Genomic DNA, 13,335 nt, shown 5'->3' on the forward strand with positions numbered 1-13,335 from the left:
GAACTGCAGCCTGAGGATTGTAAGGCACCTATAGCAGCAGCCAAACAAGTTTTTGTTTGGAGGATTTAAGACAGGGATGTAATACAAAAATTGTAGACAAGCTGATACTTCTGTATTGTGAACACCTAGTTAAAAAAAGGATTTCCCCCTCTTGAAATACCCCAATCAGTACTTTTGGTACACATACCTCGAAGAATTCTCTCCTCATGGCAACGTAGAAAGTCCCAGATTCTAACAGTGCCGTCGTCAGAGCATGTAGCAAATTTATTATCCGTGGGTGAGAAACTGTTACATGAAGACACACAGCAGGGGAAAGAAGTCAGCATTTAACAGATTATCTATGCTTCTCAGACAGGGCAAAATTATACTGTAATGTGTTATACACTGAAGGATGCATTTGAACATAGGGACTTTTAAGTGAATACAGTGCCTGCCAAATGACACTTCATCACAAGACATGAATTTAGCAGAGGATTACTATTGCATTGCAGTCCCCTGTCAAATGAGGAAAAATCCAGAATTTATTCTTAGCACCTTCCTGTCTATGACTGCACACGGTAGCACCTTCTCTGCAGGATGAGAAGCAACATCAATATGATTTGGCAACTGTCACCCTAGATTTTCATGTTCGGTAATACCATAAGAAAGTGACACTGTGTAGAAGCACAGGAGAACAGTTCTTAGGAAAAAACTCCTCTTCAGCCACAGGTGCTTTGCAGCAGAGAAGCAAAAATAAGGGAAAGCTGGTCACAGGAAAATGCTAGTTGCATTAACAGTTGAAAAAAACCCTGTATACAAGTGTACCGCTTATTATAAAAGTAATTTGGAAAAAAACCCTCTTATTACACCCCATCAACACCATGAAAAGAATCCTACAGACATAGAAGCAGCTTCCAGATTGAGCCGTCAATATTGCTTGATGAAAGTCACTGGAAAAGCAAGGAGTTATTTAGCCATGTGATAAGGGCCAGAACATCTCCAGCAACTGACAGGCACTCACTTCCTTTCTGGTGCAGTGAAAGACCATGAGGGAGCCCTTGTGAAATCCTACATCTTTATGATCAGGAAAGGGCTTAAAATAGTAGAGAAATTCAGTGTATGGCCATGATAGTCACACAGTAACTGAACCCAAGGTAAGCACTTCTCAATCAAACTCTGGCAGAAAATGCTGCACCCTATCAAAGAAAAATGGTGACTTTAGTGGAAAGTGGTTTTGTGGCAGTGAACCTTTATCGCCAAGGGCCAGCACCTGAACCCGAAGAAACACTGCTTTAGCTTCATTTTGGATCTGCAGCTTCTCTTCAGGCTTACTTTAAAAACATTTCCGTATCTTACTAAAGATTATGTGCAGGTTTACTTTAGAAACATCCTTCATTTACATCTCACTTTAGATTCCATTTTTTATAGACATTTGCACAACTGAGGCATCAACACTGAACCAAGAGAATATCCTACAGTCTTCTTTTCAATGGCTTGCTTACAGTTTCAAGCTTGAAGAACCCATTCAGTATTAACATTAGACTTCTGTATGTGGCAGTCTGCGTGGGTATTTAGTATTACTGGAAGTCTTGGCTTCACCAAGCCAAGCAGTTCTTCACTTTATTTAGTGTTTTATTATTTTGTGAGAACTATGCAGGTGTTTTATTTCTGAAGGCTTTATATTTTATTCAGTTAGATTATTAAAGACTGAATTCTTTATTTGGAATGAAATTGTTGTCTTACACAGTGCGTATAAAAAGGAATAACTGATACACATCGTCACCATATAAAAATGAAAAGAATACCAGTGCAAAATGCGGCAGACAAATACATCTCTAACATATTGCAGAGGCGGATACTGGGACAATACTAATTCAGAAAGGTGCCAGCAAAACGGTGAGAATGTGGAAACAAAAGAAAATATTGTGTTTATGTAGTGCAGGAAGTTTCCCAGAATCTGACAGAACCCATGCATTTCTGCACCCAGAATACACTTAGAGAACAGTCTAATCATGGCAATAGGTACTACAGAAAATGGTATATTGTGTATAAACCTGGCCTCTCTAATCGCCTCCTTATGTGCCTGGAACATCTTGACGTTGTTCATGTTGGACTGCCAGTATTTCACATATCCCCCGTGGTCTGCTGTCAGCATCCACATATCATTGTGTGACCAAGTCATAGCCCTTACAGGGCTGTCGTGAGCCTGTAAATTCAAAAACAAAACCTCTAGCAAACACGTTCTAACACTATTTGACCTACACAAAACATAAAAGTTACTGAAGTTCCTACTTAACAGCTGCAACAAAGAAATGAAAACAACGATGATGTAGTTAGATTCAAGATGTGATTGTGGAGGGGGGGAAAATGCCTTACTCTGTATACAATGGTCTTCTAAATAATAAATGAAAGAGTATTTGCATTTTGTTTCTGAAGTGTTTCTTTATTATTGCAAATACTCATAGTATGTTCTTGAGAACAGTTAACATAGCATATGGAGATGGAACGAGAAGCATTAAATGAATATAGCCACGTTCTGACATGGGGTCAGAGCAGAATAAAAATAAAATACCTCAAAGACTCCCATCACTGCACTTAAGACCACAGACCTATGATGAGCAAGGTGAAGATGTATGCCTAAAACATGCTCAAAGACCTCAAGGAAACACAAAGAAAACTTGATAGATGAATTTACCTGCAATATTGTTTCAAAATTGAAAGTCAGTCCATTCCATAAAGTGAACTCTCCACTAGATGCACCAGTGACCAAGCGTCTCCCCTCAGGAGTCCACTGTAAAAGAAAAATTTAACTAACCTGTTCAAACATAACATTCAAGTATTTCTTCGCAATCATCCAAATAAATCATAAGCTTCTTCCAGAGAATCTGCAGAACCATAATTTACTAAATCACTTTCTAGAGAATGTAAGATAGACAAAAATGCAGAACTGTGACAGAGGGCTTTTGAATTCTGTAGCAACAGGACAAAGCCCACTGTAAAAGCAATGAAAAATGTCTAGGCGTAGAGAAGAAACAGCTTACTGGCACCAATATGTTTACAGCACACAATAGCAACATTAAACAATACTGCTGACACCAGAGAAAAGCTGTTAAAAGATGCTACAGGAGTCAAGCAGCACAGAGACCAAACTGCCTTTTGTTCTGTGAGTCAAGATATATTAGCCCCACAAAATGCGGGGGAAGTAGGAAGTACACCTCAAACTCTGAGTGTAGTAATTATTTTCTACTCAGACTTTACCTTTTAATTTCCTAAAACCCTCCACAGAAAGACTAGACACATGAATTCCACATGCTAGCTCTATATGGAAATGGTTATCTTGCTTCTTTCTTCTGTTAAGACTATCACTCTCAGTTAAAATTATACAACTAAGTAAATCCAACACTATACTCACCCTGACAACAAACACTGGGCATTTTACTTTATTAGTAGATGTCCGAACAAATTTTGTTGTTACAGCATTCATCGGGTTGTTCAGCATTCCTATAGGAGGGACCAACTATAAGAGAAGAAACAAAAGATATAGTAACAACATTTCTAACTAGAAACTGGAAGAAAAGCTTACATTCTGAACACTCACTTATGGAAAATCAAGTTTTTCATTTGCAGGGATATTATCAGGAGTTGACAGGACATGTTTAAAAGTCTGCATGATTTACCACCTCAAACAACCAGCGTCTTCAAGAGCAGCTTTGCAAGCTCAATGCGTTATGAGAGTTCTTATGGCCAAACATTAAAAGCCCGTCCAATTTCAGGAGCTCTTCACGGACATGTATTTCAACAGAACAATAATGTAGAGTGAAGACACCCTTTTTATCTTTAAGGCCTCTTGTGGAGAAAAAGATAACTTCAACTGACAGGCAGAATCCTTCCTATTTTTTTTATCCACAGTACTTCATCAGGGAATAGAAAGATTTTACTTACATCATTATAATATCCTGCATCAGGCTGGATTGCTCGCATATCTCGCTGGTCTCTCTGCCATACTCTATTCTGGAAAGAAGAAAACAACTCCTAGTTCATACCACCGCTATACTTCATTATTAAACAACAAAAAATAAAGAACACATTGACAGCCTGTTTAGGAAATTTCAAAGCACTCCAAAGACTTTTAGAATAAACTCAGTTAAAAGACTTTGGTCTCAGGAAACCTGTAGAATTTGTACAGCATGAAAAAAGATTCAAGAAGGTTTAAAATCTTAATTTCAGACTAAACCAGTTCATTTAAAATGGCAGCTTACAGTAGAAAAGGAGCAATCCTATGTAATAAGCCACATTGTTTTAACAAAGATGATTCGTACTTTGCTGCCCATGCTAACAGGTACTCTAGAAGAAGCACATTCAATCATTGCAAAAGCTTTACTTTCAGGATAAGCATTTACACTATTAGGAGCTGTGCTGACGAACTCTAAATGATATCCCACACAGTGAATGAGCTAGAAAAGAAGCTTCTGCAGCTGAATCATAAAGAACAATGCATTCAAATGGATAAAAATTAGAAGACCAAGGGACAAAAATGCTTTCAATTAGTTAAACTCCATGAGCTTTCAAACACAAGTTTTTCAAAAACACACGAATCAAGAATGAAATTATTTCAGCTTCATGCAGTAGGCTTCACCAATTTGGATTGATGCACATATTAGAAACATAAGCTAAAATTCTAGGTAAACCATTTTCAGTATACACTACTACAGTTTGCTAGAATTTCTTAAGCCAAAAGCAAATAACACAAACCATTTTCCTCATCTTTTATAGAACCACATCAAATTAAATCAATAGTATTGAAGTAGGGACTGAAATGGAATGCTGGTGTATCCTGAGTAAGCATCCAAAACATACAGATTTGATTATTTTTTTTTAATTAACAGAAGTTTGAGGGTGCTTATTTCTGCCACAACAATAAAGGTCTTGAATTACTAAATTTAATTTTTTTTTTAGAATTAGACTACTACTAATAGAATATTTTGGGGGGCATTCCTAAAACATAAGAATATGGTTTAAGTGTTCAGTGTTTTAACAGATCTTAGAAGATAATTTATTATGAAAACCTTCCAACTTTTAACACATACAAGCTATAATCATGCACTGTCCACAGCAGATCAAATTCATTTTGTCATGTTTTTGCTGTTGAGATTCCAACAACTCCTGTATTTACAGATTTGATTCCATTTCTTCTAAGCTAATATCCAGTACTTGTACAGTAAATTGTGATCACAGAATTGTATTTAAGAAATTAGTACCACTCCATCAGGAAAGCTAAGTAAGCATCTTCACAGAAACCTTTCTTCAACAAAACTTCATTTAATTTGTTCTGTATCTATTAACCATACAGAAAGGGGCTTTAGGAAACCGCAGTGCAAGCTGCAGTGCTATTTGGTAAAATGATGAGAAAACATTTTTATGATACCCTGGGTTTGGAAGGGAAGGGGTAATGGTTTATTTCCCATTTTGGGAAATTTCCATTTCAAAACAAAAACAAGAACAATTACATTATTTACAATGAGGTTTTATGTTCACTGGAAAGTCAGAATATCACAAGACACAACTGCATTCCAAGACAGGATGTAAAAATTGGTGTTTACACAAACTACAAAATCAGCTGTGTATGTGCAGTTTTATTCCCAAGGACCAACCCCCTTTGTATTTGTACTATACCAAAATTAGAAGCATTTATCATTTAGTTCAATCTCCCAGTATGGCAGACTGCTCTATGGACACTGAAAATCACAATCACAAGTTTCAGGAAGGAAAAAAGTTTTTCAATCAATAGTAGAAAATTAACTAACCTCTAAATACTTAATTACAGAGGGATTGTAGTCTATGGTCTTTCGGTTCACAGCTTTTCTCATCCGCTTTCCATCAAAAGTAAGCTGTTGCATTGCTTGCTGCTGTGCAAAATCAGGTCTTTTGTAGAACAACTGCCGAGGCGCCTGGTGCTGGAACCTCGGCATATGGAAAAATCGGGGCGGGGAGCCAATTTCTGTGGCCATGGCTATCCTGTTTCTGAAAGACTGCAAAAAGTGAAACAGTAGGTTAATACATAGTAACGACAAAAATCCTGCATTACTATCTCTACTAACTTAAGTTTACACAGGTAACAACTTCATAAAGCACCGTCTATTGGAAAGCTGTATTTGCAGGTTCCTCTATTAATTCTTTTCCCATGTCACACTGACATTTAAGTACTTTGTTCTCTATCAAGAGAAATTTTGTACTGAAACAGATCGCTATAAGTTTGCGTTACCATCCCTAAACTAGAATTGTGTGGGAAAACAATGTACTCAGTAAAACCAGTATAAATAGATGCAAGAAATGGTAAAATCCTTCAACAGAAGACAGTATTTCAGATTCAATATAAAACAGGAAAAACCACATCAGTTACAAATAAATTTAACTATTAAAAAAGAAAAAAGCTTTAAAGGGCTGCCTCAAAACTTTATTCTAGGACCTGCAAATAAAGTTACACTCCCTTTACATAATTTATAGTAAATACACCACAGATCACATTCTACCTGTAGGTATACTCTCAATTCCATTATTGCAAAATAAATGGCTTACATATTTATCAAGGTTTGATAAATGTCACCCAACAACACTTCCCCCTAACAAGACGTACTGACAACATTAAGAAAATGTATGCGGCAGGGGAAAAAAAATTCAATATTCAGATTTTTTCTCCCAGAGGAAAGTGAGTCCAAAACCTCATTTTTCAGCTTGTAAAATCCTTAAATGATAAGATTATAGCAACCTCCTTGCAGCTGAAAACTACGGTATACACAGTTTTAAAGTATATATTGACTTTAGACTAAGCAATGACACAGTCTGAATCAGCAAAAGAACTTTTAAACTAAACTGGCACTATCATCAAAGGAATGCAAAAAGGCTGTGAAACCTTCCTTTTCGTGAAGGCTAAAGTGTTTACACAGGGTCAAAGTGCATTTAATAAAAAGAATGGAAATAAAACTGATATAATTTTTTTTAAAGTTGAAAAAATCTGATTGTAGATTCATTAATATACTTTATTTAGTTAAAATACTCATATCCTCATTTTGAAAGAATTCAAAAGTTGTTTCAACTACTGGTCTTAAAATTTTATCTTGCTTTTTTTGATCCTAATAATGTAAAGTTTCCATTTTTTCAACAGCAAAATAAAGCGAAGATAGAAATACTAGACATAAAAGAGGTTTAAAAGTAGTGCACAGTTTGATTTGAGCAGGTTGCCCTTTAAATATCACCCAGTTTGTTGGCCCAGGGCAGGGATTAACCTTCACAGGCTTTGCAACCTTAGCAGTCACACACTCCATCCCAGTGCTACCCATAAGTGTGTCAGGCCAGCTTTGAAAGAAGCCACCTATGACCCCTGGCTGTCAGCTACACAAACACCTCTGATCCACATGGGGAAAAACCCAACTAAAGCCATCACAACTATTCTCCATTCAAGACAAACTAGTCCAACCTAGAATAACATGTTCCCTTGAATGAGGTCAGAAAATTTAAGACCTTTGGCAATAGTAGCATCTTTCATTAGAGCAACTTGTTTAACTGGAAAGATACCCCAGCTTTCAAATAAATAAAAAAACCCACTTCATCTTGCGGCAGAAAGGCTTATTTGCCCGAATAGCAGGTGGTGTAATAAGACACCATGTCTACGTCCAAATACTGGCCACATCAGTAACACCACTGCAACGATACCATTACTGCAAGGTCAAGCTCATCTAAAACAAGAAAAAAGTATCAATGCTTGCCCGTGCAGGAAGCATGTCAAGTGTCCCTACCACTACCTCAGATTCTCTTACAACTTGTCAGAAGGTAGCTGTTGTACAGCAAGTTTCAGGTGCTAGATCTTAAAGGTAAAATTAAAAGGATAGTAGTGGTTTTATATTGAAAAAGAGAAAGTGGCTTCTTCAAACAAGCAAAGCAAGATGGCATTAAACATACAAGTCCATTAATAAAGTATTTTAAATTTAGTTTTAAAGCTTATTCCTTACTCAGGGGGTGAAAAAACACCCTAGATAAATCTTCCATTACTAATCTCTCTCAAGCTGAAAGATAAACACTCCTATACCAACCTAGTGCTTTAAACCAGAGGGAAAAAAGATATTTTTGCAAACACACATATCTGTACTCTTACAGAAAACACAAAAATAAATTTCAAGAACCAAGACCAAGAATGCAGACAAAGATATGCTGGCATTTCTAAAAACACTTTGATCATCTATATTTGCAAGAAAACATTACATTAAAAAGCCTTTTTAGAGAAATAACCCAAAGCAACAAGCTAATTAATCATTTATTCTCATAGTTCAGAAAATGAAATCTCTGGAAGAAAATTTCTCAATTACTAACACAGGTAAATAAAGCATTAGCTATGATATGGATCAGTTTAGACTGGACATACCAAAAACGATCACAGTGTCTAGCTTAGATTAGCATAAACATTCACTTAACACACAATCAACGTAAGTAAAAACTGCTGTTTAAAAGGTGGCCAAAGGCATAAACAGGTTAATTACACTTCCTCATGCCTACAGATCCTTCCAAGTTCATGATTATGACAATACGTGACAACACAACTACAACAACATGACAAGGGAGATGACACACAATTAGGAAAATGAAGGGTTTATGTTCTTGATGTTCTAAGCTATTTCTCCAGCTTTGGAGATCCCTGCCTTTACCACCAAAAGCCTTCTACCTGCAGTTATAAACTTTCTGCAAAAAAGCTTTTTGTTTACACACCTTCTCATGATATTTTTCTTCTAATAATGCCTCAAATATCATACTTTTATCCACCTAATACCTTATGCCCAAGTCACATTTTCATGCCATATCTATTCTTATACACGAACAGATAAATAAGAAGTGTGCACATGCATATAGATGTGTATATATACACAAGAGTGTTGTTACCAAACAAAGATTTGGAATTGAAGGGGTTTGGCACAGAATCAGTTATCGGATGAAACCAGAGCACTCATTTCCAAAAAAACTCTACTCCAGTCAGACAAATATACCCATTTAAGTTTCCAGTATCCTGCTTTGTCTTTTGTTGGGACAAACCAGTGCCTCAACAGGTTTTCCTTTAGATCTTCTGTATCAGCTAAAAACTGTCTGAATCAGTGTCTACGGCTCAAGCTCCTGTTGTACTGGAAGCATGAGTAAAAACGTACAAACAAGTACTAGAGGACAATGTGAAACCCAGAGTACTAACATCCAATTTCCTATTTTAAGCAAAGTACCAAACTTTGTTTTTATTTCAGGGTCCATCAACAAGGGTTTAAATGGAAGCCTCCATTTTTTCCTTAACACACAGAATTAGAAGCAACAAGATTTTTCCAACATCAAGCACAGGCCAACTCTTTATTTTATGGTTTCCAGATAGTAGTGTTACCAACTAATCGCTATTCTCCTCTAGTTCATTATACTATTTGAACTGTGAAATGGTATTTTTTTATGCCATTCTTTCATGCATCCTTACTGTCTGCAACAGGAACACGACTCTTCAGAGAGCTGACTGCAAGTTCCCCCTTTCTGTTTCCACAAACACCCCTTCAAAGCTGACTGGCTTTCACACATTTGAGGGGGTAAATTAATTTGAGGATATGCAGAAAATATATAATGAATTCACTGAATGAAGTGGCCAGTGCACTGGCCATCCAGAAACACTGGAAGATAACAGGGCCTACTTCTCCGCTAAGATGACAAAAGAATGCCTGGAAAACACAATCAAATTGGGGAATAAATGAAGGCACATCTGACAAGAAACTGAAGGTGGGGTTAGGACCAGATGGGCAAAAAAAAAAAAGTCAGAGTTAGATGGGCAAAAAAGCCCCCCAAAGACGAATTAGAAGAAACACAGTAAGAGTGGGAGTAACCACAGAAGAAACACTGAGAAGCAAGATCAGTTAAGAAAGAGTGTGAATGGGAATCCTAAGAAATAAGACACACACTTAAAAAAAAAAACAAACACACTTAAAAAGAATTTAGTTAATTGGCCAGAAGAAATTGCACAAAAGAACTCCAGGAGCTTGTGACAGTGCCCTACTGTTTTTTAACTGTCAACAAATACAGCTGCAACAGAGCAAGCCTTTTATTTGTTCCTAAGAGTTCCACAAGGATGGCAGGTTTACTAATGCTATCAAGTAACTGGAGAGACATAGCTATAGAACAGTAAAAAATGGAGGGGAGGGAAAAAAAAAAAAAAAAAAAAAAGTATGACCTTACACCCAGGGCAGCATGGTGTCATAAGACTGTTGGATTTGTAGTTTGTTTGGTTTTTTACCAGAGAAAAGTCACATACAGTATTAGGCCATTACAGAAAATGGTTACCCCTCAGTTCATGTACTTCAATAAGGCTACCAAGACAAGACTAGCATTTTACTTAGTGACATTGTTACTCTATCAGCTTATTTGCGTACTGCTGTTTCTTTAATACCAAAATATATCCTGCAGTAAGTTTGAAAGTTGACAATTTGGACTTTGCTGCCCAAAACCATGTCAAAGCAATTCACACATAACTCCATTAAATCAAACAAATTAGGCTACTCAAAGGTAAAAACACCAGAGCATCCATTTACATTAGTTTAATCAGGTAAAGCTTGGGGGGAGGGGAAGAGGGGGGAAGTCATGGCTTATATCAAATTTGCCACCTCAGAGACAATACTAAAAAAAAAAAAGCTGATTTATGTGCACCCTTGACAAACTTTACATGGTTTACCCAAAAAGTAAAGATCGCCATAAATGTAGTACAATAACTTACATAAAACATATTTGTCTATTTAATAGTTATTTTTCACTGAAGTGGTATGTTACCAACCCATCAAACAGAAGGCAATTCTCCCGTGGAGTGGAAGCATCCTCTTCTGCAAACCCTACACCGCCCACTGGTAACAGAACATGCTGCAGCTTAAAAGACATTCCCCTGAAACGGCTCAAGTAGCAAAGGAAAACAAATGCCAAAAATTTCCTAAGTCTACCTGTATGCTATTTCTTGAAAACATGTATTGGACAGTTGAACAAAGTATACGTAGGCTTTAAAGCAAGCACTTCTACAGTGTAACAGAAACAGTGAAAATTAATAGTAATTATTTTAATTGCAATAGCATAGTCCAAAACATAGGCTGTTGTTTGGGGTTTTTTTTTTGGTTTGGTTTTTTTGTGGGTTTTGTGGGGTTTTTTTTGGTTTGGTTTTTTTTTTTTTTTTTTGGGGGGGGGGGGGGACGGGGGGGGACACGGGGCACGGACAACACCACACAAAAAAACCCAAACCACACAAACAAATCATAATTAGAGAAGAACCACACCAGCTTTCTGAGGCAGAAGTATAAAAACACCACACTGCAAAGTTAGCATAACAAGTTTATTGCTCAATATATCAGTAGCAAATGCCACCTTTCTCTGATTAGACAAGCACCTTTAAATCTACCTGGTATAGATACCACTTAATTTCCTTTCCGTAACATCTCCCTGAATTAAAAAATCCTATTGTAAACAGCCATCTCCAAACCCGCGTCTCTGCATTTTTAAATGTGTAATCTGTAAGCGCATCTGAATGAACATACCTGTTCTGAAAAAGAAAACAAACCGACCAAATACAATTTAACATTACTCCTTTCCCGCTTTTACAGAGTATCAACAATGAGTTCCAAAAAATTTCTCCTTTCTTTTGTCCCTTGGAAGAAAATGCATCTCTGCTCTGGAGACCAGCAGTGGATCCCTTCCATGACCTTCCCTTCCTGAAACACTATTCAGGAGAGAATTCACACTATTCTCAAGAAAGCTCTTTCTTGGTCTCATCATCCAGCCTTTTTCCTTACCTGGGAATCATACCTCTTCCCAGTGCAAAAGAATTATGTGGAAGGATATATTCCAGACATAAATGCTCTATTTTTGCCACCTTCAGGATTTTTTTATGTTTTAGAAAAGAAAAAAAATAACCATGCATGTACACACATCATTTGTCTTCTGCACAGGAATAGAGTCAGCCATCTTGGTTAAGGGCTGAAAAGAGTAATAGACTGTTAGACTCCCAGGCATTTCTTGAAAGTATAAAACAGTTATGCAATTGCATAGAAAAAGGATTCTTCATTTTTACAAACCATATAATTTTAAGTGAATGGTCCTCCAAATATTTTAAATTAAGACAGGTATTCCCAAAATGGTTCTTCTTTTAAACAGGAAACAAACCTGAGCAAAAGATTAGTTTTGAACCAGTGTTTCTGCATCCCTCCTGCTTCATTCACTGAAGCAGGTATGCTCATAATCTACAAGTACCAAAAAAAAAAAAAAAAAAAAAATCACTAACTGCTGCACAACAGCACTAGCAACCACAACTTTCTGCCACATACTTCTGAAGACACACTTGAATTCTGCTGAAACTAACTTGCACATCTGCCAATGATTAAAACTCTCACAGCAGAGGTGACTGCTTCTGCTCTATGCAGACATCATTCTTTTGAAGAAAGACTGATCATAAAGTTTCCTTCACAGCATATTAGATAGTCCCACTCTGAAAACACAGAAAAAACATGCAAAAGAAAAGGTACACCAATTTGCAGATCAAGTGAGGAATATATTAATTTGATCAATTCCTTAAATTGCTTTGCTTCAACTTCCTATCGTATTGGAAAAACATTTAATCAGATTAATAAAATTAGATCACCTAACATCTGAAAATTGTACATTTGTGTAAGGCACTCAGAAATCTCAAATAATTGCACAAGTAGTTTTTTATTAACAGGGGTTTTTAGAACAAAGGTTTTAGACACATAAAGCTGCTTCATCAAGAGTGCTACACCTAAACAAATCTAGTCCAGAAAGAATGCTATGGCTCTTTATTGATTTACAGTTCTATAACTAGATGGTATCTCTCCCACTAGTTAAGAAAACTGCTGTATTAAGCAGGAACATAAAACTACTTTTAAAAAAATACATTCTCATCTTCAAAGCCACTCTGTGACCCATCTTGTGTTTGAATTGTGATAACAGCATCACTTTTTGTAAAAACAGCATATAACCCAGTGATAAGTAAAGTTTGCATCGGGCAACGAGATGCAACAATGAAGTTGCCCAACTTAGCCCTGTGGTGATGAAATTATATATTTTTGTCAAAAGCAGAAACCTACACACACACCTTATAACCGCAGAAAAAAAATGTGTAAGATTCTCATCCTTTGAGTATTAAAAGAAATCTAATTTCCACTTTCGAATTACGTACGGCACAGCAACAGTATGTAGTTTTCTGCATTTTTATATGCAGATCTCAAGAAATTTTCAAGGAGACATGCAGACATGAGTACAGCAAGTTTAAACAGAAGAAAAGTAAGACCATTCTACAAT

General features: G+C 36.6%; 1 protein-coding gene across 8 annotated transcripts in view; it reads right to left on the reverse strand.

Moving 5' to 3' along the window:
* WDR33 (WD repeat domain 33) overlaps positions 1-13,335 on the reverse strand; it is a 71,325-nt gene that overhangs the window by 46,328 nt on the left and 11,662 nt on the right. For all 8 annotated transcript variants that reach the window (XM_037406851.1, XM_037406849.1, XM_037406850.1 and 5 more), the window contains exons 2-7: positions 5,784-6,008; positions 3,922-3,990; positions 3,392-3,496; positions 2,675-2,770; positions 2,034-2,185; positions 188-285 (exon numbers count right to left, since the gene is read on the reverse strand). In XM_037406851.1, the coding sequence (XP_037262748.1) occupies positions 188-285; positions 2,034-2,185; positions 2,675-2,770; positions 3,392-3,496; positions 3,922-3,990; positions 5,784-5,987 (724 nt within the window). In that variant the 5' untranslated portion in view covers positions 5,988-6,008. The remainder of the gene's footprint in view (positions 1-187; positions 286-2,033; positions 2,186-2,674; positions 2,771-3,391; positions 3,497-3,921; positions 3,991-5,783; positions 6,009-13,335) is intronic.

This window comes from Falco rusticolus, chromosome 13, assembly GCF_015220075.1.
Source record: "Falco rusticolus isolate bFalRus1 chromosome 13, bFalRus1.pri, whole genome shotgun sequence".
Lineage (NCBI taxonomy): Eukaryota > Metazoa > Chordata > Aves > Falconiformes > Falconidae > Falco > Falco rusticolus.